Here is a 27,298-nt window from a genome sequence, read left to right on the forward strand (position 1 = left end):
GGCAAAGCAAAGAACAACAAAAAAGAGGACTTCCACCCAGGAAGTGGATTGACACGGTGCCTGCCACAGCGGGCTCCAACCTAAGAACAATTGTGAGGATGGCACGACAACAACAGCAACAACATTGTGGGTTCAGATTTGCTCACACAGATTGGCGAACCAATAGCAAATAGCTGCTAGATTAGATCAGACAAGCACCCTCTGCCTCTTGTGATCCTGTGTACTTGTCTTCCTGGGGTAGGGGCTAGTTTGAAAGTGCTGCTTAGAGGGCAGCTCTCGTTATGCAAAGTGACTCAAAATGCAGAAGTCTAGGCAGAAGGCCTCTAGTGGGTTTTTTTGGAGTTTTTTTAAAGTCTTACTCAAAGGAAGTGAATATGCGGTTAATCATGTTAACTTCACATGCACCACAGAGATGAAATGAAAAGCCGGAAGAAACCCATCTTCAATGTCCTGGGTAGGAGCACATTTGTGTCATGTGAAAAGACATGACAAAAACAGCCCTCCTTAAACTAATTTTGGCAGTAGTTATCACAATCATTTTGATTTTGCCAGACTATTTCAAGACACCAGGAGGTGAGTACATGATCTCTATTCTTTCTTTTTTTAAAAAAAAAGACTGCTCAAGGGGCTTCTGAAAGTCTTAAAAATTAAAAGAACACTCATTCGAGCTGGCTGGTCCTGAGTTTAGTAACCTCATAGTACGCAGTAGCCCTGAACTAGGATAGTTTACTTAAAAACAAGTGAAAAGCCAATATTGGAAATGTGTGGCTGTGCTTTGAAACATCGAGGGTACAATCATCTCATTACATGATCTTGCACGTTACAACCATTTCCTTCAAGCGTTCCCTACTTTTGTGTTCTGTAATTCGATCAGGAAAGGGGCTTTCTTTTTTTTTTTTTTTTTGGTATTAAAATGTGGTTGGATTCTCTCCATCATCACTACTTTGGGGAAATAATTTAAGGCTGCTTTTAGATACCTTCAAAAGACAGTGAAAAATCTGTGGGTGCAAATGTAAGTGGATGTGACTGTGTGTGTGTTTTGATGAGAGGAAAATGGGACAAAATCAAGTCTGAACAGCCCCAGAGAACTGAGAGACGATGATCGAGGTCTAGATTATGAAAGCCAGTGGACATACACTGACATTGTTTCTGTAGTCCATAACATGTTCAAAAATGTGAAGATGATTGTTTGACTGGAGATTGTGCTCTCTAGCATGTAACGACAGTTTTTTAAAAGTACAAAAGAAAATGGCGTGCCTTCTCATTGAAAAGTTATCATATGCATTTGATTAAAACCCAGAAAAGTTATATTGGGTACTTGGCTCCCTCGATTATTTAATGCTGTCAATACACCAGGCTAAGTCGAGACGTGAACATATTTTTGCTAATGTCATATCGCAATGATTGCTGAATGTGGCATATGCATGATGCGAAGAAGCCAGCTATAAAGATTTGCCTTTAAGTAAATCCTGTGACTCCGCCACTTTGTGAATGATGGCGTTTTCCAAGGTCCTGGATTTGCTGGCATTATGATGCTTCGATTAAGCAACTCTATATTCTGAAGGCGTGACTTCCTTGGGTGGACATGTTATAAAGAGTCAGGTTCAAGGCGTCTCTTTCAGCGTTGAAGCAGTTGTTCAGAAGATGAAGGGTCGGAAGCTCACAGACTGGTTCCCTCAGCAGCAGGCCTCATAACGAGATGCACCAAAATGTGACCACCACTGCCACCACTGACTAAAGCACCTCCAACAATTCAGCCTGGATTTAACGGAAAGCCAGGTCACAGCCACTCCCCGGGATGGTGAAAACAGTCTAACTGCTCCCTAGAGTTTTCAAGGCCTAAATCATCACAGAAGCAGACAGACAGCCTCCCTCACCTTTCTCCAAAGCGTAGCTGGTCCCCACTCAGTCAGCAGGCAACTCAACACTCACCTCACGGCTGCACAGGAGAGTTAATAAACTATTTACTAAAGATAAAAAGATTGAATAAGCTGTTTGCTAAGGATAAAAAAGATGGAATGAACTATTGTGCTTTATGATAACTTTTGGTTGTAAGAACATATGCTGTTTTTCTTTGGGGCGGGCTGAGGTTTCTCCCAGTTGACCAAGGCCTTTGGGGTAGTTGTGGGCAGAAAGAAGATGTTGGAATACGTTTATAAGTTGATAAAGAGACACACTTGGGAGTTTGAGTGCCTCTTCTACTATGCAAGCAGGGGCTTACATAAAGTCCTCCCGAGTCCAATCTCCCTGGTCTGACGTCACACGTCACTTGTCCGTAAGCTGGTCCATAATGAGCCATCGTAGTGAGCTTTGTCCTTTTTGTTTCATAACTGATTCCATCAGCTCCGCACGCCCTTTCCTCCCTCCCTCCGACTTAAAAGAGCAGTTTGTTTCTCTTTTCCTGGTCAAAGAACAGAGGAGATATTTCCTCTCAAACGCTTTTGAGCTTTTTTTGGAGGATTTTGTTTCAAAGAAATCCAGCTTGGAGCCAACAAACCAGTTTGCTCGAAAATGGAATATTATTTAGTAATAGAAGGAATCATACACAAAACAAAGCAAACCCCCACCGCAAAACTAATTATTAGACAAAATGTTTTGCACGTGCACTATCCAATGATTTTGGGTCCCCCAGGAGCGTTTTTATTGAATATCATTTTTGAACTCCTATCTGAGCCAACTACAGAGATTTGACAATATAGATGTGCTTTTTAAATTAAATTTATTTTTATTTCATTTTATTTTTTATCTGTGCTTTTTTGTTAGTAGTTCTTAAAATCAGGACTACTGTCAGTGTAGTCAATGAATTGACTTGTCATCTTCTGTATTTCATGCAATGAATACCTGAAAAATTTACTTAGCTTAGTGGTTATCAACCTATAGGTTGTGACCCCTTTGGGGGTCGAACGACCCTTTCACAGGGGTTGCCCGACTCATTACAGTAGCAAAATTATAGTTATGAAGTAGCAACAAAAATAATGTTATGATTGGGGTCACCACAACATGAGGAACTGTAGTAAAGGGCCGTGGCATTTGGAAGGTTGAGAACCAGTGACTTAGATGATAAGCTAAGAGTGTTTGGGAAATGCTAAAAAAGAATGCTAAAAATAACCTAGAGATCCCCCTGCCTATTTTCTCCCTCTCTATCACACAATTATGTCTTTTAAAAATAATCGTCTTTCTCTTGTGTTCTATTCACTCTAATTTCTAAGATAAATACTATAAAATGATTTTGCTTATAAATTATTCACTGTGCCCATCTTTAATGTGTCAAATGAACTTCCAAAAGAACCTTAATGAGGAATAATGTATTCACGAGATTTAATAGATTTTATTTCAAAATAATAAACCCTCTGAAGGCCTAGGGTAAAAATAGAGCGCCGTGTTTGATCATTTTTTCATCAAGAATGTATCTGGGTCTCTGAATAATCATTAGGAGGAATATTCAAATATCGCAATTCCACAGTGTAAGCCACCGTTGCCTAAAAAGAGGGACGTTAACACATTCTTCAGCAGTGGTTGAGGCTTTTAATGAATTTGCACTGGGTACGTTCCAGGCCAGGTATCTGAGTCTATGGCAGTGTTTTTAGCCTTTCAACCTAGTGGACTTTATTCTCAGGCAGGATGATGGCCCGGTACACTAATACTATGTGCAGATATTGAAGCTATAAAGGGGAGTGGATATATTTTGAATCAGAGCATCTTGCACTGACGGAGCTGTGCTGCATGGATCATCTGTTTTTGTTGGACCTAAACTATATGGGAGAACTGGTTTGTTCTCCCGTTAATTTCAGTGATCACTTACTTATTATTATGACTTATTATTTCACCCATCCACTGTGCCAACCACGTGCCTAACCATGGGGATGCAAAGATAGCAAGATGCAAAGAGAAAAAGGCAATATTCCCGCTTTAAAGAGGAGCTTTCAGTCCACCGGGAGGAAATAATGAGCTGTAATGTGGCCATTGTAATAAGAGCCTGGGTGCTAGCACAAGGTCGGCAGTTCCAGACCGTAACTGCCGTGCAGGAGAAAGACAAGGCTTTCTAGCCTGAGGGCTAAGATTTCCAGTCTCCGACTCACACAGGGGCAGCAGTTCTACTCTGTCCCAGAGGGTTATGATGAGTTGAAATGGAAGTCAAAATCCTCTTGATGGCAGTGAGTTTATGGTCATTTTAAAAATAAATCACCAGATGCCTTCAAGTTGAATCTGATCCATGGCGACCTTAGACGTTTCAGAATAAAACAGAGTTCCACAGTGTCTTCAGTGGCTGGGGTCGCCAGGCCTTTCTTTCACGGTACCTCTGAGTAGGCATGAACCTCCTACTGTTTGGTTAACCGCGGGGGGTGGGGTGGGGGTGGGGGGGAACCACCTAGGGATTCCAGTGAGTAAAATAGCTAAGTGCAAAGGTGCCGTGGGAACGGAAGGGCTGCTCTGGGTCTGTCTGGGGGAAGCTGCTCCCGCTGTTTGAGTTTGCAAAGAGGACTAACAGCTGTTCTCGTTGGAAGGAGTACTTCATAGCGCTCCTGGCCTGCTGGTGCAAGCTCTGTCTCAGAGAAGCAATTACTATTGATTTTCAAATAAAAGTTCCTCATATGGCTATCTTAAGATTTTCAGAAACCAGAAATTGCAGTCAGTTAGTTCCACACGGCTACAGGCAATCGGGGTTCAGGAGGCCCCATTTTTTGTGGGCGATTCCTCCAACTGCAAACCAAACTCACTGCTATCCAGTGGAAGTGGACTCAGAGTGTCCCTGTAGGACAGGGTCGAACTGGCTCCTCTGTGAGTTTCTGAGTCCCTACGTCGTTCAACAGGCGTGGAAAGCCCTGTCTAGTCTCCTGGGCAGTGGCTGACCGTGTGGCTCACAGCCCAACCACTGTGCCCTGCTCCCTCTGGACAACTCCCGCCTGCCCTTTAATGTCTGTGAACTTGTCCCATGGAAGGGGCTGACCCAACCCCTACCGACATTCAGTAAAATCAAGAAGAAGAAAACTTTTATGACAAAGCAATTTTACCATCTAATTGTACCCCTTGCTTCCTTCCAAGTTACTGAAGAGGCGTTGAGCCTTTTCTTGCACACTCAGGGCCCAGCACCTGGTCTGCCTCCCCCCACAGTGACTGGGCGGAAAGACTTCCTGAGGTTAGAGACCCAGCCAGGCTGGCCGCCTGCGAAGCTGACTGCCACGGGGAACAGCACTCATGGAAACACCTCAAACCTAGTGGTCTCCAGCTGTTCGGACTGCCTCACGCACTGTTTAGAGCCAAACTAACAGAAACGATACTCCCTGGCTTCCATTTCCCTTTCCGGCTGACACTTCCTGAGCAGTGAAATGAAAGGAAGTGACCCATAGAGGAAAGTCACGCCAGGCCCATTCAAATGGTAGGACAGACCCCGAAAGATGTCCCCTTCCTGATGTCTGTGTCACACAGACCAGCGGATCAAGTTGTGAAGCACTGAATTCGCCTCCAGGGTTGGCCTCGCTTTCCAAGAACGGTCACTTTATTTTCTTTCTATTAACCGGCTCATTTGTGATAGAACGAGCGAGGTCTGGAAGATACTCTTTTTAGGACGTGTTACAATTTTAAGAATCTGACAAATTTTACTCATCTTTACATGAGCCAGGTGTGGTTTTTAAACAAGTGAGCACATTTTAACACATGTGAAGTCTTTTAATCTTGGCCTAGCATCCTTTTTCAAGAGAGATCATTTAAAAAATCTTTGGAAACAAGGAATCATCAAGGGTAAAATTAATGTGTCATAAAAGTTTTCTTCTTACTGAATTTTTAAAAATCATTGTTATTAACAAGGCTGATGATTTGACCCTTTCTGCCATCAAATCAGTGCTGACTCATAGCGACCTCCCGGGTGCATTTCTGACACTGTAACTGTTCCTGGGAGTAGAAAGCCCAGTCTTTCTCCAACAGACTGCTGGCAGTTTCGAACTGCAGACCCTGCGGGTAGCAGCCCCACACGTAACCTTTGCACCACCAGGGCTCCTAATGACTTGACACAATATCTCTGTTTCTCTTGAAGATCTTTTTGTTTATTTTTGGTAACAGTTTTATTGGCATGTACTTCGTATACCATACACTGACACAACATCTTTAGTTATATGTATGTATGCATTAGACAAGATGTACTAAGAACAAGACGGCTGAATATGAGACTTTTACATACCTTTGGCGCATGTTCTCATCGACTATGTTACAATTCCAACAATTGGTTTGGAATTTCTTTTAATTACTGCTCTTATTACTTTGGTGGGTAAATGGGTAAAGGCTCTTTCAGTATATCTTTTCTGTTTTTTTTTTAATTTTATGAAAAAAAAATTACTTCCTCTTGTTTTTTCTTCCTGTTACTCCATCTTTTTTTCCTCCACAACCCTTCTTACCTGTATAATTTCCTTACTGTGTACACTTGTGATTGCCTGATGTCCTCCAGTTGAACAAAACTTCACAAAAATTAAGGTTCTCTGTTTTGTTCACTGATGTATTCCAAGGATGAGGGACAGTACACATTACAGTAGAAAGAACTCCATGAGTATTTGAAGGTGGAATGAATACTCGGAGTCGTGGAACTGCCCCACAGCCTGTCCTCCTTAGAAGTCAAGCCGTGGGTCTTCCCCCTGCGATGCGAGCCTCTGCCAGGGTCTGAAGCACCAACCTTTTGGACTAGCAGTCGATTGCTTAACCACTGCGCCAGTAAGTCACGATGCAACCAAAGAGAGCAATCAATCAGGAAGCAAACCGTTGTGATCTGATCCTCACAACCCTCCTGTGATTCAGGCAGGCCAGGTAACAACACCCTCCTCTTCCCCTTCATTTTTGAAGCATAACATCTCATCCCAAACCTACCCTAGGCAGGCTGCGCAGCCCGTGCAATTTCTCTCTCAGAATCTTTCCCTTAAAAGACAGGTGTCTCATTATCTTGAGTCATTTTCCTCACATTTGCTTTATCCAGGGGGAATTTTATCATGTGCCCTTACTTCCCTTGTTTTGACAAGTGAGATGAGCAGTCTTTTCCTTATGTCCCAAACCTGCCTTTCAAATACTGCTGCAATAAGTTAAAAGTCACCCAAGCCGTACCCTTTCACCGAGCCCGCCCACCACCACCAGCAAACACCCCGCCTTCCCCACTCATTACGCCAGTAAATGGGGGTCTTCTCTAGGCTCCCTTGCTCCCAATCGGGTGAACATCACGGAGTATCACTTACAGGCCACACGATGCGGTTGTCGTCCTTTCCCCCTCAGAGAAATTTCTGGACTCAAAATAGAAATGCAACTGCTTGAGTCTTGCTATTGGAATACTATTTCTGACTCTGTGCCCACTCTTAGAGAGAGAGAGAGAGAGCGCTGTGGCCCAAGGCAAAGAGCATATCCGCCTCGATGTAAATCCAGCAGCCAAACCGTTTGCTAGTCTGGCAGTTGGCATTTAACAATTGCTGGATTATGCTAAATATTCAGTCATGATCACAGATCTTTAGACTCAATTGGTTATTATTTTAGGTATATTTTTCATACAATAGAAACATCTTCTAAGTGTTTAGTCTCATGAATTTTAACAATTGTATGTGTTCAAGATCTAGAAGGTTGGCACCACCCAGGCAGATTCCTTTTGCCCTCTGCTATCAAGCTCCCCCAGTCCCAAAGCAACTTTCTGATTAGTGCTGTCTCTACTCATACTTTGTGTTAGTCTGGGTAGACTAGAGAAACAAAGTCATAGACACTCATATGTGTATAAGAAAGAGTTTTATATAAAAGAGTAATTGTATATTAAGAAAGCATCCTAATCCAGTCCAGTTCAAGTCCATAGTCCAATATTAGCCCATGTGTCGATAGCAGTCTATAAATTGCTCTTCAGACTCACGCAACACATGCAATGACACCGAATGCAGGAAGATCATAGGCCAGTGGGTGGAAAGTCTCATGGATCCAGTGGCAGTGGAAACATCTCAATTCTGGCAGGGGTCTCCATATGGCTCCTCCAACTTCAGGGCTCTAGTGTGGCTCTATGTGCCTTGTCAGAAGGAATGTCTCACATGTGTCAGCCTCCAGTGAGCTATTTATCTCCTTAGCGCCTCCAAATGAGGTCATCAAGCTGCAACCTGATTGACAGGCTAGACTCCACCCCTTCACTCTTAAGTCTCAAATTGACAACAGATTATGTAACTACTCATCTTCACTAATACCCACTGCCATCAACTGATACCCACTTAAAGTGACCCTGAAGGACAGAGTAGAACTGCTCCCTAGGGCTTCTGAGGCTGTAAATCTTTAGCAGATCACCTTATCCTTCTCCCACAAAGCTGATGGTGGGTTTGAACTGCCAACCTTGAGTTTAGTGGCTAGACGACAACCCACTATGTAAATTGAATCATCAGTGTCTGTTTGCTAGCTTAACAAGATTATTGGGCTTCATTCCTCTTATTGCTTGTATCAATACTGCCTTAAAAAAGAATTTAACAATTTACTAAGTAGCACTTTCTTGTATAAAAAATATGCCACATTTTGGATTTAATTTATAGTTAAAATTTATATATATATATATAGATATAACAGCAATGAACATCCGTGCACAGGTCTTTGTGTGAACATATGCTTATATGGTTATTGGATAACTGTGTTAGGCTGGTTTTTCTAGAGACTCAAAACCAGTGCTGCTTGGGCGTGTGTGTGTATAGAAAGAGATTTACATAAAAAATGCCTTCACACGGTTGTAGAAGTAGGTAAGTCCAGTCCAGTTTAAGTCTGTGAGTTAGATGTAAGCTGAAGGTTCCTCTTGACTACTGTAGCTGCAGGGGCTGAGGAACAGGAAACAGGAAGATGAAGCGAGAAGACCGCAGGCTGGTGGGTGCTGAGCTGAATAAACTGGAGGTTGGTCGAACGGACCCATGGGGGACATTTCACTGTGGCTCCGGGGGGAGGGTGGGCAGGTGGTAATGACAGGAGGTCGGTGAAGCAGAGGCAGGGTCTAGGTCCAGTAGTAGAAGTGAGCTGGCTTTCCCACACTCTCAATCTAGACACAAGTAGCCCACCCCCCAAAGGAAACCACCCTCCATTAATACCATGACCAGATCAACTGAGTGATGGTTTCACAGAAGATCCCATCATGGAGTTGACCACACCACGTTAGATCATACCATGAGAGACTCATGACCCTCCCACGTTTACATCAAACCTCACCATTGCAGGGACGCAGGGACTCCCTAGTAGTGGAAAAGCCTTGGCAGTGAAGTGGTTAAGCACTTGACTGCTGTAAATATTAACCCACCAGCCCGCTCTGCTGGAAGGAAATCACACGGGGCAGCTCTATCCTCTACTGTCACTGTGAGTCAGAATGAGCTTGGCAGCAGGAGATATTTTATTTTCTCTTTGTGAGGGGTGCATAGCTGGGTAGATTTAATTTTGTAAGGGTCTGCCAAACACTTCTCCAGACTGGTGGCAACATTTCCTTGTTTTCTCTAGTTTACATTGAATAGACTGAAGCAATTATACGTTGCCTTCATGAAGTCTGAAATAACTCACACTTTTCCCAAAGGTGCCTGACAACTAATGAGCAGCGGAGTAGCCTAGGTACTGGAAAAGTCTGACTTGACATAGAGAAGTTTCTGGAGCTCCTGCTGTGTGCCAAACCACGAAGATTTTATTATAAATTCTCACTTCTTTTTAAAGGTCAGCAGGGACTTGAAATGTCTATTTCTGCCAGTCACATCCTGAAAAATACTCCCGATACAAACCATCTAAAAATGCAAGATAAAACATAATTTGAAACTTTAAAACACACATAGGTGAGCTGCTAAGACATAAGAAGCTTTCTCAGAGGTCAAAAAATAATGAGCACTTGCAGATTCAGGTGCATAAGCAAACATGCAAGACTTGGTTGCCTCAGGAGGATTAAGCAGTTCCTGGTGGCCTACTATCTCACTCTCATTGGGCCATGTATAGCAGAACGGAGGAGAAAAACCCAAGACGGACACTGAAAGGTGACAGGTTTCATGAAAAGGAACTCCCAGAAACAATCCTGCCTGGCTGTGAAGAAACTCACCTGCCTTCGTCTGAGCTGTGTGTGGGACAGAGAAAAAAAGCCTTTCCTGAGAGCTTGCAAACAGAAAAAACCTCTTCGCCGTGGAGTCAGTTCCATAGGTCCCACGTGCTACCTTGTAGACCCACCAGTTGTCTGCCCATTTGTTGTACTGTGATGCTAAATCTGTGACTAGCCTTGAGAAGAATGGAGATTCCAGAACACTTCATTGGGCTCATGCTGAACCTGTACCTGGATCAAGAGCAGTTGTGCTAATAGAACAAGGGCATTGTGCATGGCTTCAAATCAGGAAAGGTGTGCAAAAGAGTTGTATCCTCTCACCGTACCTTTTCCATCTGTCTGCTGAGGAAATCCTCAGAGAAGCTGGATTAAATGAAGAGTGCGACATCAGGATTGGAGGAAGGCTTATTAACAACCTGCGATATGCAGATGACACCACCTTGCTTGCTGAAAGTGAGGAGGACATGAGGCCCTTGCGGATGAAGACCAAGAATTGCCGCCTTTAGCGTGGATTATGATTCAAAGTAAAGAAGACCAAAATCCGTACAACTGGACGAATAGGGAACATCATGTTAAGTGGAGAAAAGTTTGAAGTTGTGAAGGATTTTGTCCTGCTTGGATCCTCCATGTCTGTGGAAGCAGCAGAGATCCAATGACACACTGGGCAAATCTGCTGCACAAGATCTCTTTGGAGTGTGGGAAAGTAGAGAGGTTCCTTTGAGGACTAAGGTGGGCCTGACTTTGCATTGCCTCAAAGGCATGTGAAAGTTGGGCCTTGAATAAGGAAGAGAAGAACTGATGCGTCTGAATGGTGGTGCTGGTAAAGAATATTGCACATACCACGGCTGCCCAGAGGCTAAGCAAATCTGCATAGGAAGAGGCACGGCCAGAGTCCTCCTCAGAGGCAAGGAGAGTGCGACGTGTGTTACATACTTTGGACATGTTGTCAGGAGAGCCAGTCCCTGAAGAAGGACATCATTCTTGGTAAAGTAGAGGGGCAGCAAAAAAGGAAGAAGGCCCTTCATGAGATGGATTGACTCAGTGGCGGCAACAGTGGGCGCAAGCATGGGGCCAATTGTGAGGATGGCGCAGGACAGGGCAGTGTTCCGTTCTCTTGTGGGTAAGGACGCAGTGGGTCAGAGTGGACTCAATGACACCTAACAACAGCAGCACCAACAACGGAGTTCAACTTCTCTGTAAGGTTTAATTGTCTAAAGTGGTCATACTTTGGATTCTGGGAGTCATTGCCTGTGAAAATGAAAAGCCCAATTCAAGGATTTAATGAAAGCCTTTTCAGTTGGATCGTATTAACAGACACCAAGGAAGGGCAAACAAACACCAATACTCCTGGAGGAACACACCTTTAGATCCAGTCTCAAATCATTTCTCCAGTTAAATGCCCCCAGAAAACGAGCCACTGCCAAACATCCTGAAACACATGATGACTCAACCAGGAAGAGTCGCGAGAAACAGAAAACAAACATCAGATCTTCAAAGGACTCCGATGTTAGAATGATAAGATATGGAATATAAAATAAGCACATCCGATATGGTTCCACAAATAAAAGAGAGCTCTGAAATATTGAAAGTGAGCAGGCAGTCGAGCATTGTGTTTCTTAAAAGAACCGTGCAGATGGCATCAAATTGATGACGGCAACTTGAAAGGTCAGACCGGAAGCTTAGAGAGGCAGTGAATTTATAGTAAAGGGGGAGGAAGAATTTGGAAAAGGAAGGTGAGACTGGGTTCCAGATTGAAGAGTGTAACCAAGGTCATTGAATTGTCCCTTTAGAAATGGCGTATGTGTTACAATGCATGTTTTAACAGGAGGAACAAAAGGCAACATCTTTACTAAAAATACCCAGGCAGATTTGGGAAAGAAACCATTCAAACTTTTAATTGTGAAGTACTAAGAATTTAGAAGCACAAAGAATGGAGTAAACAGATTAGCCACAACTGAATGATAAATTAATTGGAATATTGATCTGAAGACTTTGCCCAGACTGCAGCACAGAGATTCACAGAGACAGAAAGATAGAAGCAGAAGTGAGGAGAGGCAACATCTAGAATGAGATTGGATGCACATTTTATAGGCTCAGTGAGAGAACTTCTCAGACTCCGGAAACCTAAGAGGACAAATGAACAGAAATTCCACAGAACATGAAAGGTACAGAGGGCTTAAAAACAACCAGTTAAAGCAGACTTTCACATGCCTACCAGTAATGTACAGTAAGAGGTCCAGGCCACGGCAACATTTTTCATAACAGCAAGATTAGGAACAAATGCTAAGTGTAGGATGAATCCATTTTCATATGTTCAATAAAAAGCATATGATAATAATTAATTAGAGTTACGTGCATCGACATGACTGAAATATATTAAGCAAACACAGCAATAACAACAAAAAGCCAACAGCAAAATAAAACAAAACCAAACAAACCCAAATTGCAAGTGGATAGCACAGTGTATTTTATATACTAACAAAAGCATGAAAAATGAGAGTGTCGTTCAGGAATGCATATATTCTGGTTAGTTTATGAGACGCAGGGGGGTGAACACTCCATCCCAGGAGTGCCGACTCTTCGGGAAAGAAGGCAAGTCTAGGGAGAGGAAGGCACAGGGTGCTTCAGAGATGTTACTCATGTGGGTGCTTGGTTCACGTTTACTATTCTTTAACCAGCACAGAAGCATTTTCATATGTTTATGTTTGGCTTATTATTGCAATAAAAGATTTAAAAGGAAATAGTGGTAGCTGATATTTCTTCACACTTACTCGTTTTTGTTATTTAAAATGAGAAAATAGCCTGAGAGGCCATTCATTGGTCCTGCACCGTGATGCATTTTTCGAATTCTATTTCTTATTCCATAAACTTCCTCGGGGAGTGTCAGTCGTAGGGCTGGAGCAATTATAGACTGCATTTCGAAGTTGGGGAGTGAGCATTTGGAGGTCTGACTCCCAGCAAAATTAATGGCTGTAGTTAAATTCATAAATCCTTGTCTATGGAGATGCGAATATAGCCTACCTGGTGACAAAATGATTGAGTAGGATTTATTTATTTCTAAAAATGATATCAGGAGAGGATGTGCCCTCTATTTATTTCTTTTTCAATTGAATTATTTAAAACCAAGCTTTAAAAGCCACCATAAAATGTCCTTCTAGTCAAATATAAAAGATAGTCATCAATTCTCAAAAACCCAGTTGGTCATTTATTGAATAAGAAGACTGCAAGATTGACGGTATAAATTTCTATCTCCCTTTGAAATTCTATGGTTTGGAATATAAATTCAAGAAGTTGAGAATTTCATAAGATAAAAAGTGTCAGCAAGGAAATGGAATGATGGCAAAAATAAGCTTTCCGTGTGCCTTCGTCACATAAAAAAGCTATCGATTATACAGTTCCATCAGATGGTACATTTTCATCTTTTCCCTGAGACATTATTACATTTTTTATTACACTTACAATTTGATTATAAATTTATTATATTATAAAATTGTGTATGTGAGTAAAATTTCATGCATTCCTTCCCCCCAAGCTTTTATAGCAATTCAAGTATGACATCTTTTATAGCTGGAAATTAAATAGAAATTATTACAGAAGTAATTTCCAAGATAGAGGACTGGTAATTTATCATTAAATAATAAAAATATAACGTTAGATGCCATTGACTGAGTCCTGACTGATAATGACCCATGCACCATCGAAATAAACATTTGCCTGGTCCTGTGCCGAGCTCACCTAGGAGCACTGGTGGTGTAGTGGCTACTCATTGGGTTGCTAGCTGTAAGGTCAGCAGTTTGAAACCACTAGCTGGTCTGTGTGAGAAAGAAGAGGCTTTCTACTCCCGTGAAGAATTCCAGCCTCAGAAACCCACACGGGCAGTTCCACCCTGTCCTACCGGGTTGTGAGACTGCCTTGCCTTGAGGGCGGTGAATTTGGGTTTGAGTTGATGCCAATCTTGCAATCGTTGCTTTGTTTGAGCCCATTGCTGCCATCACTGTGCCGATTCACCTCTTGAGAGTCTTCCTCTCTTTAGATTACCAAGCCTGGCATCCATACCCAGGGATCAGCTCCTTTTGAGAGCATGTCCCAAATACTTGAAATGAAAATGTACTCTCCTCTCCACTAAGTTGCATCCTGATTGCACTTTTTCTGGGACTTCGTAGTGTATTCAATATTCTTCCCAACAACCAAAACAAACTCATCAATTCTTCTTTGGTCTTCCATATTCATTGTCCAGTTTTTACCTGCATTTGGGACAATGGAAAATAACATAACTTGGCTGAAATGTATCTTAGTCCTCAAAGTGACCTCTTTGCTTTTTAACAACTTAAAGACATTTCTGCAGCAGATTTGCCCAATGTAATATGTCACTGGATTTCTTCACCGCTGCTTCTAAGATAATTGATTGTGAATCCAAGTAAACTGAAATCCTTAAAAACTTCCAGCTTTTCTCCATATTGGGTGATCGTGTGTATTGATCCAGGGGTAACTAAATGTAGCAGCGCTTATCAAATTCAGGTGAAAACTTACTGAATCTGTCCAAGAAAAACTTGGACTCTGTTGTTTTGTTTGAATATCAAGTGTCCAAGATTTCATAGTAAAAAAATGTTTTTCTTTTTCCTTTCAGACAACATGTTGGAACTATCGTGTCTAGAAATGTGTTTGCAGACTAATTTGACCTATTCACAGTCCCTGTTAAATTTTTCTTCCATGACTCTGCTGCGGCCAGTCAGAGAGACTCAGGTTTTTAGAGGCATCTTTCTAAATCACTCCGATTTTCAAAACGTCACCAGGATTTGCCAAGAGATCCTGAGCGAGTTCAAAGTGTGCTCCTCATGTTTGGTTTGCCAGTCCAAAGAAGACATGGATTTTAATTCTCAGGAACAATCACCAAAAGGTAAAAAAAGTGAAAGTGAGAAGGGATTTTATCATGGATAATGATTCTTTTAAGAAAGTATTAATAATACATTCAATGTTAAACCCCAGGCACTGGATGCTCCCTGGTGGGACCCTTGAAAGATAACTTGCAGGGTCTTTGGGCATTGCTCTTCCTTGCTATTTTGGCTTATTGGAAACAGAATGCCATTCTTGAAATACATCAAAATACCACAATAATTCAGATATGTTTAATGGTGAAAGAATTATTTAGCATGCTGTCTCTGAAGGTACACATTTTCCTCCTAAAATATTTCTAAGTTAAGCTGTAGGGTCTTATGGGAAATGAAGCTTTGATTCTCTAAAGGGCATTGAATCCTTGATACATTTGTGCCTCCTCCTGCCTAACATTGATCACACTTTACAGGGAGAAAGAGGAGGCTGTCTACTCCCATAAAAAGCTACAGTCTTAGTCTTGCAGCCTCTACACAAGCCCCCCCTCAACATAAAAACACTTTGTTTTAAAAACCTGGCATTTTGTGATGCTCACCCTCCTGACACGATTGCTGAAGACAAAATGGGTGCATAAGCAAATGTGGTGAAGAAAGCTGATGGTGCCTGGCTATTAAAAGTATAGTGTCTGGGGTCTTAAAGACTTGAAGTTAAACAAGCGGCCATCTAGCAGAGAAGCAACAAGCTCATATGGAAGAAGTGCACCAGCCTGTGTGATCGTGAGGTGTCAACGGAATCAGGTAACAGGCACCAGAAGACCCAAAACAAATAAATGAACATAAATGCTGTTGAGAACAAGGGGGGTTGGAGTAGAGACCTCAAGCCCATTTGTAGACAATAGGACATCCCCTCACAGAAGGGTCACAAGGAAGGGATGAGTCAACCAGGGCACAGCATAGCACCAATGAAACACACAATATTGCTCTAGTCCTTGAGGCTTCCTCACCCCCCACTATCATGACCCCAGACCTGTCTTTCAGTTCTGGCTAGACCGGAGCATGTACACTGGTACAGATAAGAGCTCATGACACATAGAATCCAGGTCAGATAAGCCCTTCAGGAACAGAAATGGGAGTAGCAATACCAGGAGGATAGGAGAAAGGTCAGTGGAGGGGCGAAAGGGGGGACTCATTGCATAGATGCATAATTGCATAGATGCATTGCATAGATGCATAATTCTGCCCCTTCTCCCCCAGGGTGAACAACAGAAATGTGGGTGAAGGGAGACAGTGGTCAGTGTAAGATATGAAAAAAATAATGTATAATTCATCAAGGGCCCATGAGGATGGGAGAGTGGGGGAGGGAGGGAAAAAAAGAGGAGCTGATACCAAGGGCTCAAATAGAAATTAAATGTTTAGAAAACGATGATGGCAACATATGTACAAATAAGTTTGATACACTTGATGTATGAAATGTTATAAGAGATCCCAATAAAATGATTAAAAAATGAATTACAGCTTTGGACCCACAGGGGCAGTTTTACCCTATCCTATAGGGTCACTATGAGTCAGAATTTACTTGATAGCAGTGAGTTTTTGTTTTTCATAGGAGTTATGTTTTCACACGTATGATTCTCCACAAACATTTTTTAATCAAGGACTTTGAGTTAACTCACTACTATGTTTCTAGTTCACAGCATAATGTCTGATACTTACTATGCACTCAATAAACATGTATCAAATAAACAGAACTATGGCCTGCAGAGCCATGCTGAACTTTGTATCATTATGCGATCAACACGGACTATTTCGCTAAATAGAGTCCATTTGGATCACTGAAAAATCAAATACTTTATTTAGGAAAATACCATGAGCCCCGGTGCCAACTGCAAAGTCAGCAATTAGAAACTGCCCGCTGCTCCTCAGGAGAAAGATGAGGCTTTTGACGCCCAGAAGGATTTAGCCTCGGATCCTGTAGAAGCAATTCTACTCTAGCCTATAGGGCTGGCCCCAGTCAGCTGTGACTCAGAAGCAGTGAATCTGAGGGTTTTCTGAGGTGGTGGCGGTGGTGGTGGTTTTGAGTTGGTTGTGACTCAGTGGCAGTGGGTTTGATTTTAAATTACTATATCCCAAGCAGCTCACCCGGTGGTGGTTATTCGCGGACCAGTCTCCTCTGACCCATAGGGCCTCTCTGTGATGGTGATGAGGCTCTGCCTGGCCTGTTGCCGTCTTCATGCCTGCCCTCTTCATGGACCTTCACTGGCACTGAGATTCTTGAGTAATATAATACAGTGGTGACCTCAAAACTAAGTATCGCATTTATTGCTTCTCCATTCTCAGCCAAGTTTAAAAAAAATCGGTTTATTAGCACTTCATGCACATATTATACAATTCAATAGTTCAACCGTATCAAGAGGGGTTGTAAGAGATAAAAATAATAATTATTTATAATTTATCAAGGGTTCACGAGGGCGGGAGGGTAGGGGAGAGATGGAAAAAAGAGGAGCTCATACCAAGGGCTCAAGTAGAAAGAAATGCTTTGAAAATGATGATGACAACATATGCAGAAAGGTGATTGATATAATTGATGTGTGGATTGTTATAATAGCTGTAAGAGACTTCAAAATGATTTTTTTAAAAAGAAGAGTTGTGCTATTTTTACCACAATCGATTTTAGAATGTCTCCCTTTTCTCTGTACTCATTTATGTATTTTTTTTTCAATTCTGGCAAAAAAATATATACAGCAAAACATTCGCCAATTCAACAACTAATATGTATAATCCAGTGGCACTGATTACACTGTTTTTGTCGTACGACCACTATTGTCATCCCTCTCCAAATTGTTCCACCGCCATTAAAATGAACTCAATGCCCCTAAGTCAAACTCTTCCTCCTCCACCCAGCGTAACCATAGACCAAGTCTGGTGTCTTCTTCTTCTCCTTCCTCCTCCTCCTCCTTCTTTCTGTTAGTTTTCTTCATACAGTGGTCACATATCATACAGTTCCACCGTCAAACCATTTCTGAAAAGAGTTGTATACACCACCAGCAGCCCTTGTGCTCCACCCCCTCCCACATCCTCTGATCCCAGCTGTTTCTTTTTATCTTTTTCCCCCGTTGTTTCTGGTATCGCTCCACATGGACACGTATTGTTTGAAAATGAACACAAGACTTCTTTGCATGGACTCTGGATGAAGTATCACTTGTCTTTCTCTGAGTTCTTAGGCAGGACTTTAAGTATTCCAGGCTGGAATTCAGGACACCCCATAGGATGCTATGGAGTTGGGAAGTGTTTGAAGGCTTGGCGGCTCGTGAGTGATCCTTCTCTGCTTTCTTGTGGGGAGAGGTCAAACGCTTACAGACATCCTCCCCAGGGTAGTTAGTCACCAGACTACAGGGTAGGCCTCTAGGACAGTTAGTCAACCAGACTACATGGCAGGCCTCACTCCCTGCTACTGGGGACAATAAGCTATTCCTCCTTGAGGCCTGTGGCCAAGCGTTCTCACCCTACCAATAATGATCTCTATCAACTGAGTCAGGGAACAGGCCAAACTGACTCTGTGGCACGTATTGCATGTATGTCCCTAGACCACCCTTCTCATTACTGTATTACCTATGGCACAACCCTTCCCTGTGATGTTTGTACTCACCTGTGACTAGGGGGCTTGCACGTCCCTGGAGAATATAAAAAGCTTGGGCTAACATTAAAGAGACTCTCTCCCTCCACGTGGACCATCTAGCAGAGCAGAGGTGAGCATGCTACCATGAATCGTGTCTGACTCCATTTAGTTCAATACTTCTATCTCTCATGCTCTCTATAACTTTACTATGATCTTTGCCTATTATCGCTGTACAATTGCGCCTACCGGCAGTCGCTGTACAATTGCGCCTACCGGACCCGTAATGATGTGTTAGGGGCTGGCTTCCCCTGACACTTTCTTCAAAAGGGAAATCAGTGCATCGACAAGTTGTCACCATTGCTAGGGCTGTCACCCAAAACTCACTTCTCAAAACAACAGCACTATTTCACGATCCCTATTTTCAGTGGGTTAGGAGTTCAGGATGTGCATGGCATTTATTTTTCTAGGTGCCCACATAGCAATTTTCCTCGGTGCCCTTTCCACCTGGTTACCTTGTGCTTCCTTCCTCACAGCCTGGACGACTTACCTGGTGGCCTGCTAGATGATGCCGTAGTGGCTCAAGCGCCCCTGTGAGGGTTCAGTGGACCAGGTTTGAATGACTTTGCCTTTTCTGACATAGTCATGCAGCGCCACTTTCTGTGCATTTTTTGGTTACAAGCCATGTCACAAATCCTTCCAGAGTCAAGGGGAAAATGTATTAAAAACCATCTACTGGGGCCAAGCAGAGAGGAGGCAAAGTTTTAAGATAGGATGTATCTTAAATCTGCCCAACAACTCAGCAAGAGGATGTCTGTGCATTATCCCTGGGTTATCCCAGCCCTATGTTCATCTACCACCCCTTGGTTTTATCTTAAAAAAAAACAAACAAACAAAGACAAAAACCTGTTACTTCCTTGGTCATTATTCTTAGTGAAGCTCAGTTATTTTCCCACCACTTGTCTGTTGGTTTGTTGTACTGTGGAGGCTTGTGTGTGTGGATGTGATGCTGGAAACCCTATCACTGGTTCTTCAAATGCCAGGGCCATCCAAAGGGACCAGGTTTCAGTGGAGCTCCCACACTGAGAACACACAGAGAAGGACTCGGCTGACTCCCCACTTTGGAGAAAGAAACAGTTGAAAGTCTTATGTGTAACTTTGAAACATTGTCAGATCCTACCGTCCTAAAGGATGGAAGCAGGACATTGTCAGTGGTACTGCTGAAGGCTGGATGGATGGGCCCCTCATATCAGACGGCGCTTGAAAAGTGACTGAGGAGGAGCTGCTTAGTCAGAGTGGAGTCAACCATGGTGACAAGAGTGGGGTAAAGCCTGGGGGAGGGGAGCCATTGGCATCTTCATGTGCTGATGGGGCACCACCCAAGGCAAGGAGAAACAGCTGCAACGATCAGAATGTGGAATGTGTGAAGAATGGATCTAGGACCATTGGAAGTGTTCAAAAATGAACACATAACTCAGGGGTTCCCAGCCTTCCTAACGCCGCAACCCTTTCATACAGTTCATCATGTTGTGGTGACCCCCAACCATAAAATGATCTTCATTGCTACTTTATCACTGTAATTTTGCTACTGCTATGGATCAGGAAACCCCTGTGAAAGGCTCATTAGACTCCCCAAAGGGGCCTCGACCCACAGGTTGAGAACCGCTGACATAAATGGAACACATAAAGATTGATATCGTAGACATTAGTGAGCTGAAATGAACTAGTGTTGGCCATTTTGAATGAGAAAAATCTTGTTATTTACTCTGCCGGGAATAACACAATCAAGAGAAATGGAGCGGCATTGTCAAAGAGGACTTCGTAAACTCCATCATGAAGCACAGTCTGTGTTAGGATTGTATCTATCTGCTTTCAAGGACATTCAATCAATACAACTGTAATGAAAAATTATGCACCAACCACTAAAGCTAATGATGAAGAAATAGAAGACGTCTGCCAGTGACTTCCGTCAAAAATTGATCAAACACGCTATCAAGATACACTGATAATGATTGGCAATTGGAATGTAAAAGTTGGAGACAAAAAGGAGGTCATTAGAAAATAGGGACTTGGTGATAGAAATGAAACTGGAGATCACATAAGAGAATTTTGAAAGGCGAATGATTTGTTCATAGTAAGTACCTTTCTTCAGCAACACAAAAGGACGTCTCTAGATGGAACACACAGAAATGAAATTGAGTACATCTGTGGGAAGAGACGATGGAGCAGCTCAGCATCAATTGCTAACACCAGCCCATGGCTGACTGTGGAACAGACATTACTCGTATGTACTTACTCATGTGTAGTTCAGGATAAAGCCGAAGAAAATTAACACAAATCCAAGAGAGCCAAGATATGGCCTGGAGTCTATCCCACATGAATTTTGAGAACATCTCAAGAACAGATTTGACACACTGAACACTAATGACCTGATGAGCTGGGGAAGGACATCAAGACCATCATTCATGAAGAAAGCCAAAGGTCATTCAAAAGACAGGAAAGAAAGCAAAGATCAGAGTTGATGTCAGAAGATGTGGGAAGCAGAAAGAGTCCTCCCCCAAATATATGTCAGGCTAGGATACTGCTTTCAGCTAAAGGTAAATGATTGTCAAGTTACCTCCCTGAAGGCAGTCAGTTGCCAGACTACTGTCTGGGCCCACCACAGGTGGAGCCTGCTCCCTGCTTTAAGGACAATGGGCTACTTTTCCCTAAAGGCTTGCGACCATTAGTCTGGTCCCTGTAGATGGGGTTTACACCCTACTGATAATGGTTTCTATAGTGAATCAGAGAACAGGTCAAACCTGCTCAGTGACATCCAAAGTTAGGCCACCCATCTGTCACATGTGTGCCCCCAATCCCTCTCCTTCCTATTGCATGTGTATCCCTAGATTGTCCCCCTCTCATTGCTATGTAACCTATAGTGCAACCCCTTCCTGTCATGTATGTCTTTACCTGGAATTAGTGGGCTTACATGCCCCCCAAAGATATATAAGCCTTGGTTAGCAATAAAGATTCCCCTTGGCCTCTTGTTGGCTCCCCCTTCCTCTCCCCATCCTGGCTCCCCTGTCCCTTTCCCCTTGTCCTCCTTCCCCTCCCCCTCTCTCCTGCCTTCCCATCTCCCATCTCCACGTGGACCACAAGGCGGGGCTGAGGTGAGCATGCTAGCATAAAATGTGTCTGACTCCATTATTTCAATCTCTCGTCTATCTCTCATGCTCTCCATGACGTTATTATGAATATATGTTATTTCAACCGTACAATTGCGCCTATTGAACCCAAGATTAGTTGTGGAGCCCTGGCCTTTCCCCCTTAAGAAGTGACTCTGAAATTGCCCTTAATTATAGAATAGCTAAAACAAATGAAAGAAAAGAGGAAGCTAAAAAAGAGCTGAATAGAAACTCTCAAAGGGCAGCTTGAAAAAAGAGTCAAATAGTATAATGCACCGTGCAAAGGCCTAGAATTAAAAAACCAAAGGGAAGAGCGCACTCAGCATGTCTTACACTGAAAGAACTCAAGAAAAAAATTAAAGACTTGAGTTTCAATCTGGAAAGATTCTATAGGCAAAAATTGAACGGTGCAAAAAGCATCAAGAGGGAGAGAGAGGGAAAAGAGGAGCTGATACCAATGGCTCATACAGAAAAAAAATTGTTTAAATGATGCTGGCAACATATGTACAAATGTGCTTGATATAATTGATGTATGGATTGTTATAAGAGCTGTAAGAGCCCCCAATAAAATGATTTATTTATAATAAAATATATTTTTTAAAAGCATCGAGAGAAGATGCAAAGAACACACAGAGTCACTGTACCAAGAAGAAATAGTCGACATTCCATCATTTCAGGAGGGAGTATATGAGCAAGAACCAATAGTGCTGAAGGAAGAAGTTTGAGCTTCACTGGAAGAATTAGTCAAAATCAAGGTCCTAGGAATTGAGGAAATACCCATTGAAATGTTTCAGCACGCTAATGAAGCACTAGAAGCACTCACTTGTCTATGCCAGGAAATTTGGAAGGCAGCTACTTGGCAAACGGATTGGAAGAGATCCAAATTTTTTCCCTTTCCAAAAAACGGTGACCCAACAGAATGCTCTAACTATAGGAAAATATCACTGATAACATGCCAGTAAAGGTTTGCTGAAGAGCATCAACAATGGTTGTAGCAGTCCGTTAACAGGGAGCTGCCGAAAATTCAAGGTCAGATCCAGAAGAGGTCATGGAATAAGGGTTATCATTGCTGATGTCAGACGGATCTCGCTGAAAGCAGAGAATACCAGAAAGATGTTTACCTGTGGTATACTGACTATGCCATGGCATTCAACTGTGTGGATCATAAAGATGTTTACCTGTGGTATACTGACTATGCCATGGCATTCAACTGTGTGGATCATAAAGATGTTTACCTGTGGTATACTGACTATGCCATGGCATTCAAGTGTGTGGATCATAAAGATGTTTACCTGTGGTATACTGACTATGCCATGGCATTCAACTGTGTGGATCATAAAGATGTTTACCTGTGGTATACTGACTATGCCATGGCATTCAACTGTGTGGATCATAAAGATGTTTACCTGTGGTATACTGACTATGCCATGGCATTCAACTGTGTGGATCATAAAGATGTTTACCTGTGGTATACTGACTATGCCATGGCATTCAACTGTGTGGATCATAAAGATGTTTACCTGTGGTATACTGACTATGCCATGGCATTCAACTGTGTGGATCATAAAGATGTTTACCTGTGGTATACTGACTATGCCATGGCATTCAAGTGTGTGGATCATAAAGATGTTTACCTGTGGTATACTGACTATGCCATGGCATTCAACTGTGTGGATCATAAAGATGTTTACCTGTGGTATACTGACTATGCCATGGCATTCAAGTGTGTGGATCATAAAGATGTTTACCTGTGGTATACTGACTATGCCATGGCATTCAAGTGTGTGGATCATAAAGATGTTTACCTGTGGTATACTGACTATGCCATGGCATTCAAGTGTGTGGATCATAAAGATGTTTACCTGTGGTATACTGACTATGCCATGGCATTCAACTGTGTGGATCATAAAGATGTTTACCTGTGGTATACTGACTATGCCATGGCATTCAACTGTGTGGATCATAAAGATGTTTACCTGTGGTATACTGACTATGCCATGGCATTCAAGTGTGTGGATCATAAAGATGTTTACCTGTGGTATACTGACTATGCCATGGCATTCAAGTGTGTGGATCATAAAGATGTTTACCTGTGGTATACTGACTATGCCATGGCATTCAACTGTGTGGATCATAAAGATGTTTACCTGTGGTATACTGACTATGCCATGGCATTCAACTGTGTGGATCATAAAGATGTTTACCTGTGGTATACTGACTATGCCATGGCATTCAACTGTGTGGATCATAAAGATGTTTACCTGTGGTATACTGATTATGCCATGGCATTCAACTGTGTGGATCATAAAGATGTTTACCTGTGGTATACTGACTATGCCATGGCATTCAACTGTGTGGATCATAAAGATGTTTACCTGTGGTATACTGACTATGCCATGGCATTCAACTGTGTGGATCATAAAGATGTTTACCTGTGGTATACTGACTATGCCATGGCATTCAACTGTGTGGATCATAAAGATGTTTACCTGTGGTATACTGACTATGCCATGGCATTCAACTGTGTGGATCATAAAGATGTTTACCTGTGGTATACTGACTATGCCATGGCATTCAACTGTGTGGATCATAAAGATGTTTACCTGTGGTATACTGACTATGCCATGGCATTCAAGTGTGTGGATCATAAAGATGTTTACCTGTGGTATACTGACTATGCCATGGCATTCAAGTGTGTGGATCATAAAGATGTTTACCTGTGGTATACTGACTATGCCATGGCATTCAACTGTGTGGATCATAAAGATGTTTACCTGTGGTATACTGACTATGCCATGGCATTCAACTGTGTGGATCATAAAGATGTTTACCTGTGGTATACTGACTATGCCATGGCATTCAACTGTGTGGATCATAAAGATGTTTACCTGTGGTATACTGACTATGCCATGGCATTCAACTGTGTGGATCATAAAGATGTTTACCTGTGGTATACTGACTATGCCATGGCATTCAACTGTGTGGATCATAAAGATGTTTACCTGTGGTATACTGACTATGCCATGGCATTCAACTGTGTGGATCATAAAGATGTTTACCTGTGGTATACTGACTATGCCATGGCATTCAACTGTGTGGATCATAAAGATGTTTACCTGTGGTATACTGACTATGCCATGGCATTCAACTGTGTGGATCATAAAGATGTTTACCTGTGGTATACTGACTATGCCATGGCATTCAACTGTGTGGATCATAAAGATGTTTACCTGTGGTATACTGACTATGCCATGGCATTCAACTGTGTGGATCATAAAGATGTTTACCTGTGGTATACTGACTATGCCATGGCATTCAACTGTGTGGATCATAAAGATGTTTACCTGTGGTATACTGACTATGCCATGGCATTCAACTGTGTGGATCATAAAGATGTTTACCTGTGGTATACTGACTATGCCATGGCATCCAACTGTGTGGATCATAAAGATGTTTACCTGTGGTATACTGACTATGCCATGGCATCCAACTGTGTGGATCATAAAGATGTTTACCTGTGGTATACTGACTATGCCATGGCATTCAACTGTGTGGATCATAATCGACTACGAAAAACCTTGAGAAGAATAGGAACTCCTGAGCAGCTCATTGCACACATTTGGAACTTTTCCATGGATCAAGAGCAGCTGTGTGAACAGAACAAGGGAAAGGTGTGCAGTGGGGTTGTATCCTCTGTCTGCTGAGTAGACCATCAGAGAAGCTGGCTTATATGAAGAAGAATGTGGCATCAGCACTGGAGGGAGGCTGATCAACAAGCTGAACATGAGGAGGACTTGAAGCATTTTCTGATGAAGGTCAAGGATTTCAGCCTCAGTATGGATGACAACTCACTATAAAGAAGACCAAAATCCTCACACCTGGACCAATGGTGATCTCATGGTAAATGAAGAATAGATTGAAGTTATCAAGGACTTTGTCTTGAGAATCAATCAATGCTCATGGAAGCAATAGTCAAGAGATCAAAAGACGTTCGGTGAATCTGCTGTATAAGACCTCTTTAGAGTATTGAAAAGCAAGAGTATTATTTTGAGGACTAAGGTGTGCCTGACCCAAGCCATGGCATTTTCCATTGCCTCATCATGCATTTGAAAGTTGGCCATTGACTAAAGAAGACCAAAGAAGAATCCAGGCCTTTGAATTGTGATGCTGGAGAGGAATACTGAAAATATCACGGCCTGCTAAAAAGACAAACAAACCCATGCCGGAAGAAGTGCAGCCTGACTGCTCCGGAGAGGCGAGGATGGCAAGATTTCCTCTTACAAATTTAGGACATGTTGTCAGTAGAGACCAGTCCGTGGAGAAAGACACTATGTTTGGTAAATGAGAGGGGTAATGAAGGGGAGTAGGGCCCTCGAGTTGGATTGGCACTGGGGCTGCCAGCATGGGCTCAGGAATCGGAGCCATTGGGAGAATGGCGTCGGACGGGGCAGTATTTCTTTCTGCGGTGCAGAAGGTCACTATGAGTCAGAACCAGTTCCATGACACCTGGCACCAACCATGACAACAACTTCTTTTTGTTCTACTTCCTTTGATGAGAAAGGGTAAGATTTAGTTTTGAGCATGGTGCTTTCTTAGTACCTGTTACTATTTTGCAAATAATGCTTTTATAATCTCCTTCCAGTTCTTGTCATGAGAGGATCAATGCATTCGAAAGCAAGCGCTTTTCGTTTATCGCGTCAACATCTGAACTTCACCGTAGCTCCTGTGGTTGGCCACGCGGAGGCATACCACACCACCTGTAACCTACAGCCGCACACTAGGACGCCCGTGCCCACGGTGGAAGAGCCAACCAAGGAAGAGTCTACAAACGATTCCTGTAGAACTGCGGGAGGCCTGAATAGCTATGTACATGTTTCTCTGCACCTAGACATGGATATAAAATGTAAGTTTTAAAGGGAATCTGAGGGAAGGGGGAAGGAGATTGGTGCAGACATAGAGAACGACACAAGACCTACTGCATTGACTTCACTAAAAGTCAGAGGTAAAAAAACTGTTGATGGAGTAATACAGCTTAAAAGAGTGTTACTCCTTTTCTCTATTTATTGATCTTTCAAAATGCCCTTTCCATGCAACCTAGCTGTAAGCCGAGACAGAAAACGCATGATGGGATGTGATTTGGCTAGCCCCAGAAAGATCTCCTGCTTTGGCATAAATCCCAACACACTGCTTTAGCTGCGCTTGAAGTGATACCAAGTTGAGCTTCACGAGAATTAAAGGATTCAATTTTATCGCAAATGTAGATATCCACATAAATTGTGACACACTGTTAAAAATCTTACTTTGGTTTAATAAAGCCTCCCTTCTAGTTTTAGGCATTAGGCTGCTCGCCTCAAGGTCAGCAGTTCAAACCCACCAGCCGCTTGTGGGAGGAAGCTGAGCCTGTCTGGTCCCAGAAAAATTTATAGTCTTAGAAGTCCCATTTGGGTTGCTATGAGCTAGAATAGACTGATGGCAGTAGGCTTTGTTTCAGGTGGATCCCTTCCAGCTAAAGGGAGATGGCGGTGTTAGATTGGGGAATGGAACGCGAACTCAACTTGGGCGCACGGAAGAATTACGACCAGTTGAGATGCAAACACGGCAAAAGGAATTAATTTGCTAGCTCGAGCTAGGGCTTTCCCCCCTCCACTGC

At 42.6% G+C, this 27,298-nt stretch overlaps 1 protein-coding gene across 1 annotated transcript in view; it reads left to right on the forward strand.

The window, feature by feature from the left end:
- Positions 1-485: 485 nt before the first annotated feature.
- TMEM156 (transmembrane protein 156) overlaps positions 486-27,298 on the forward strand; it is a 61,609-nt gene continuing 34,796 nt past the window's right edge. Inside the window, exons 1-3 of the mRNA XM_075545003.1 lie at positions 486-573; positions 14,667-14,936; positions 26,291-26,551. Coding sequence (XP_075401118.1) covers positions 486-573; positions 14,667-14,936; positions 26,291-26,551 — 619 coding nt within the window. The remainder of the gene's footprint in view (positions 574-14,666; positions 14,937-26,290; positions 26,552-27,298) is intronic.

The sequence above is a fragment of the Tenrec ecaudatus genome, chromosome 3, assembly GCF_050624435.1.
Source record: "Tenrec ecaudatus isolate mTenEca1 chromosome 3, mTenEca1.hap1, whole genome shotgun sequence".
NCBI classification, from domain to species: Eukaryota; Metazoa; Chordata; class Mammalia; order Afrosoricida; family Tenrecidae; genus Tenrec; species Tenrec ecaudatus.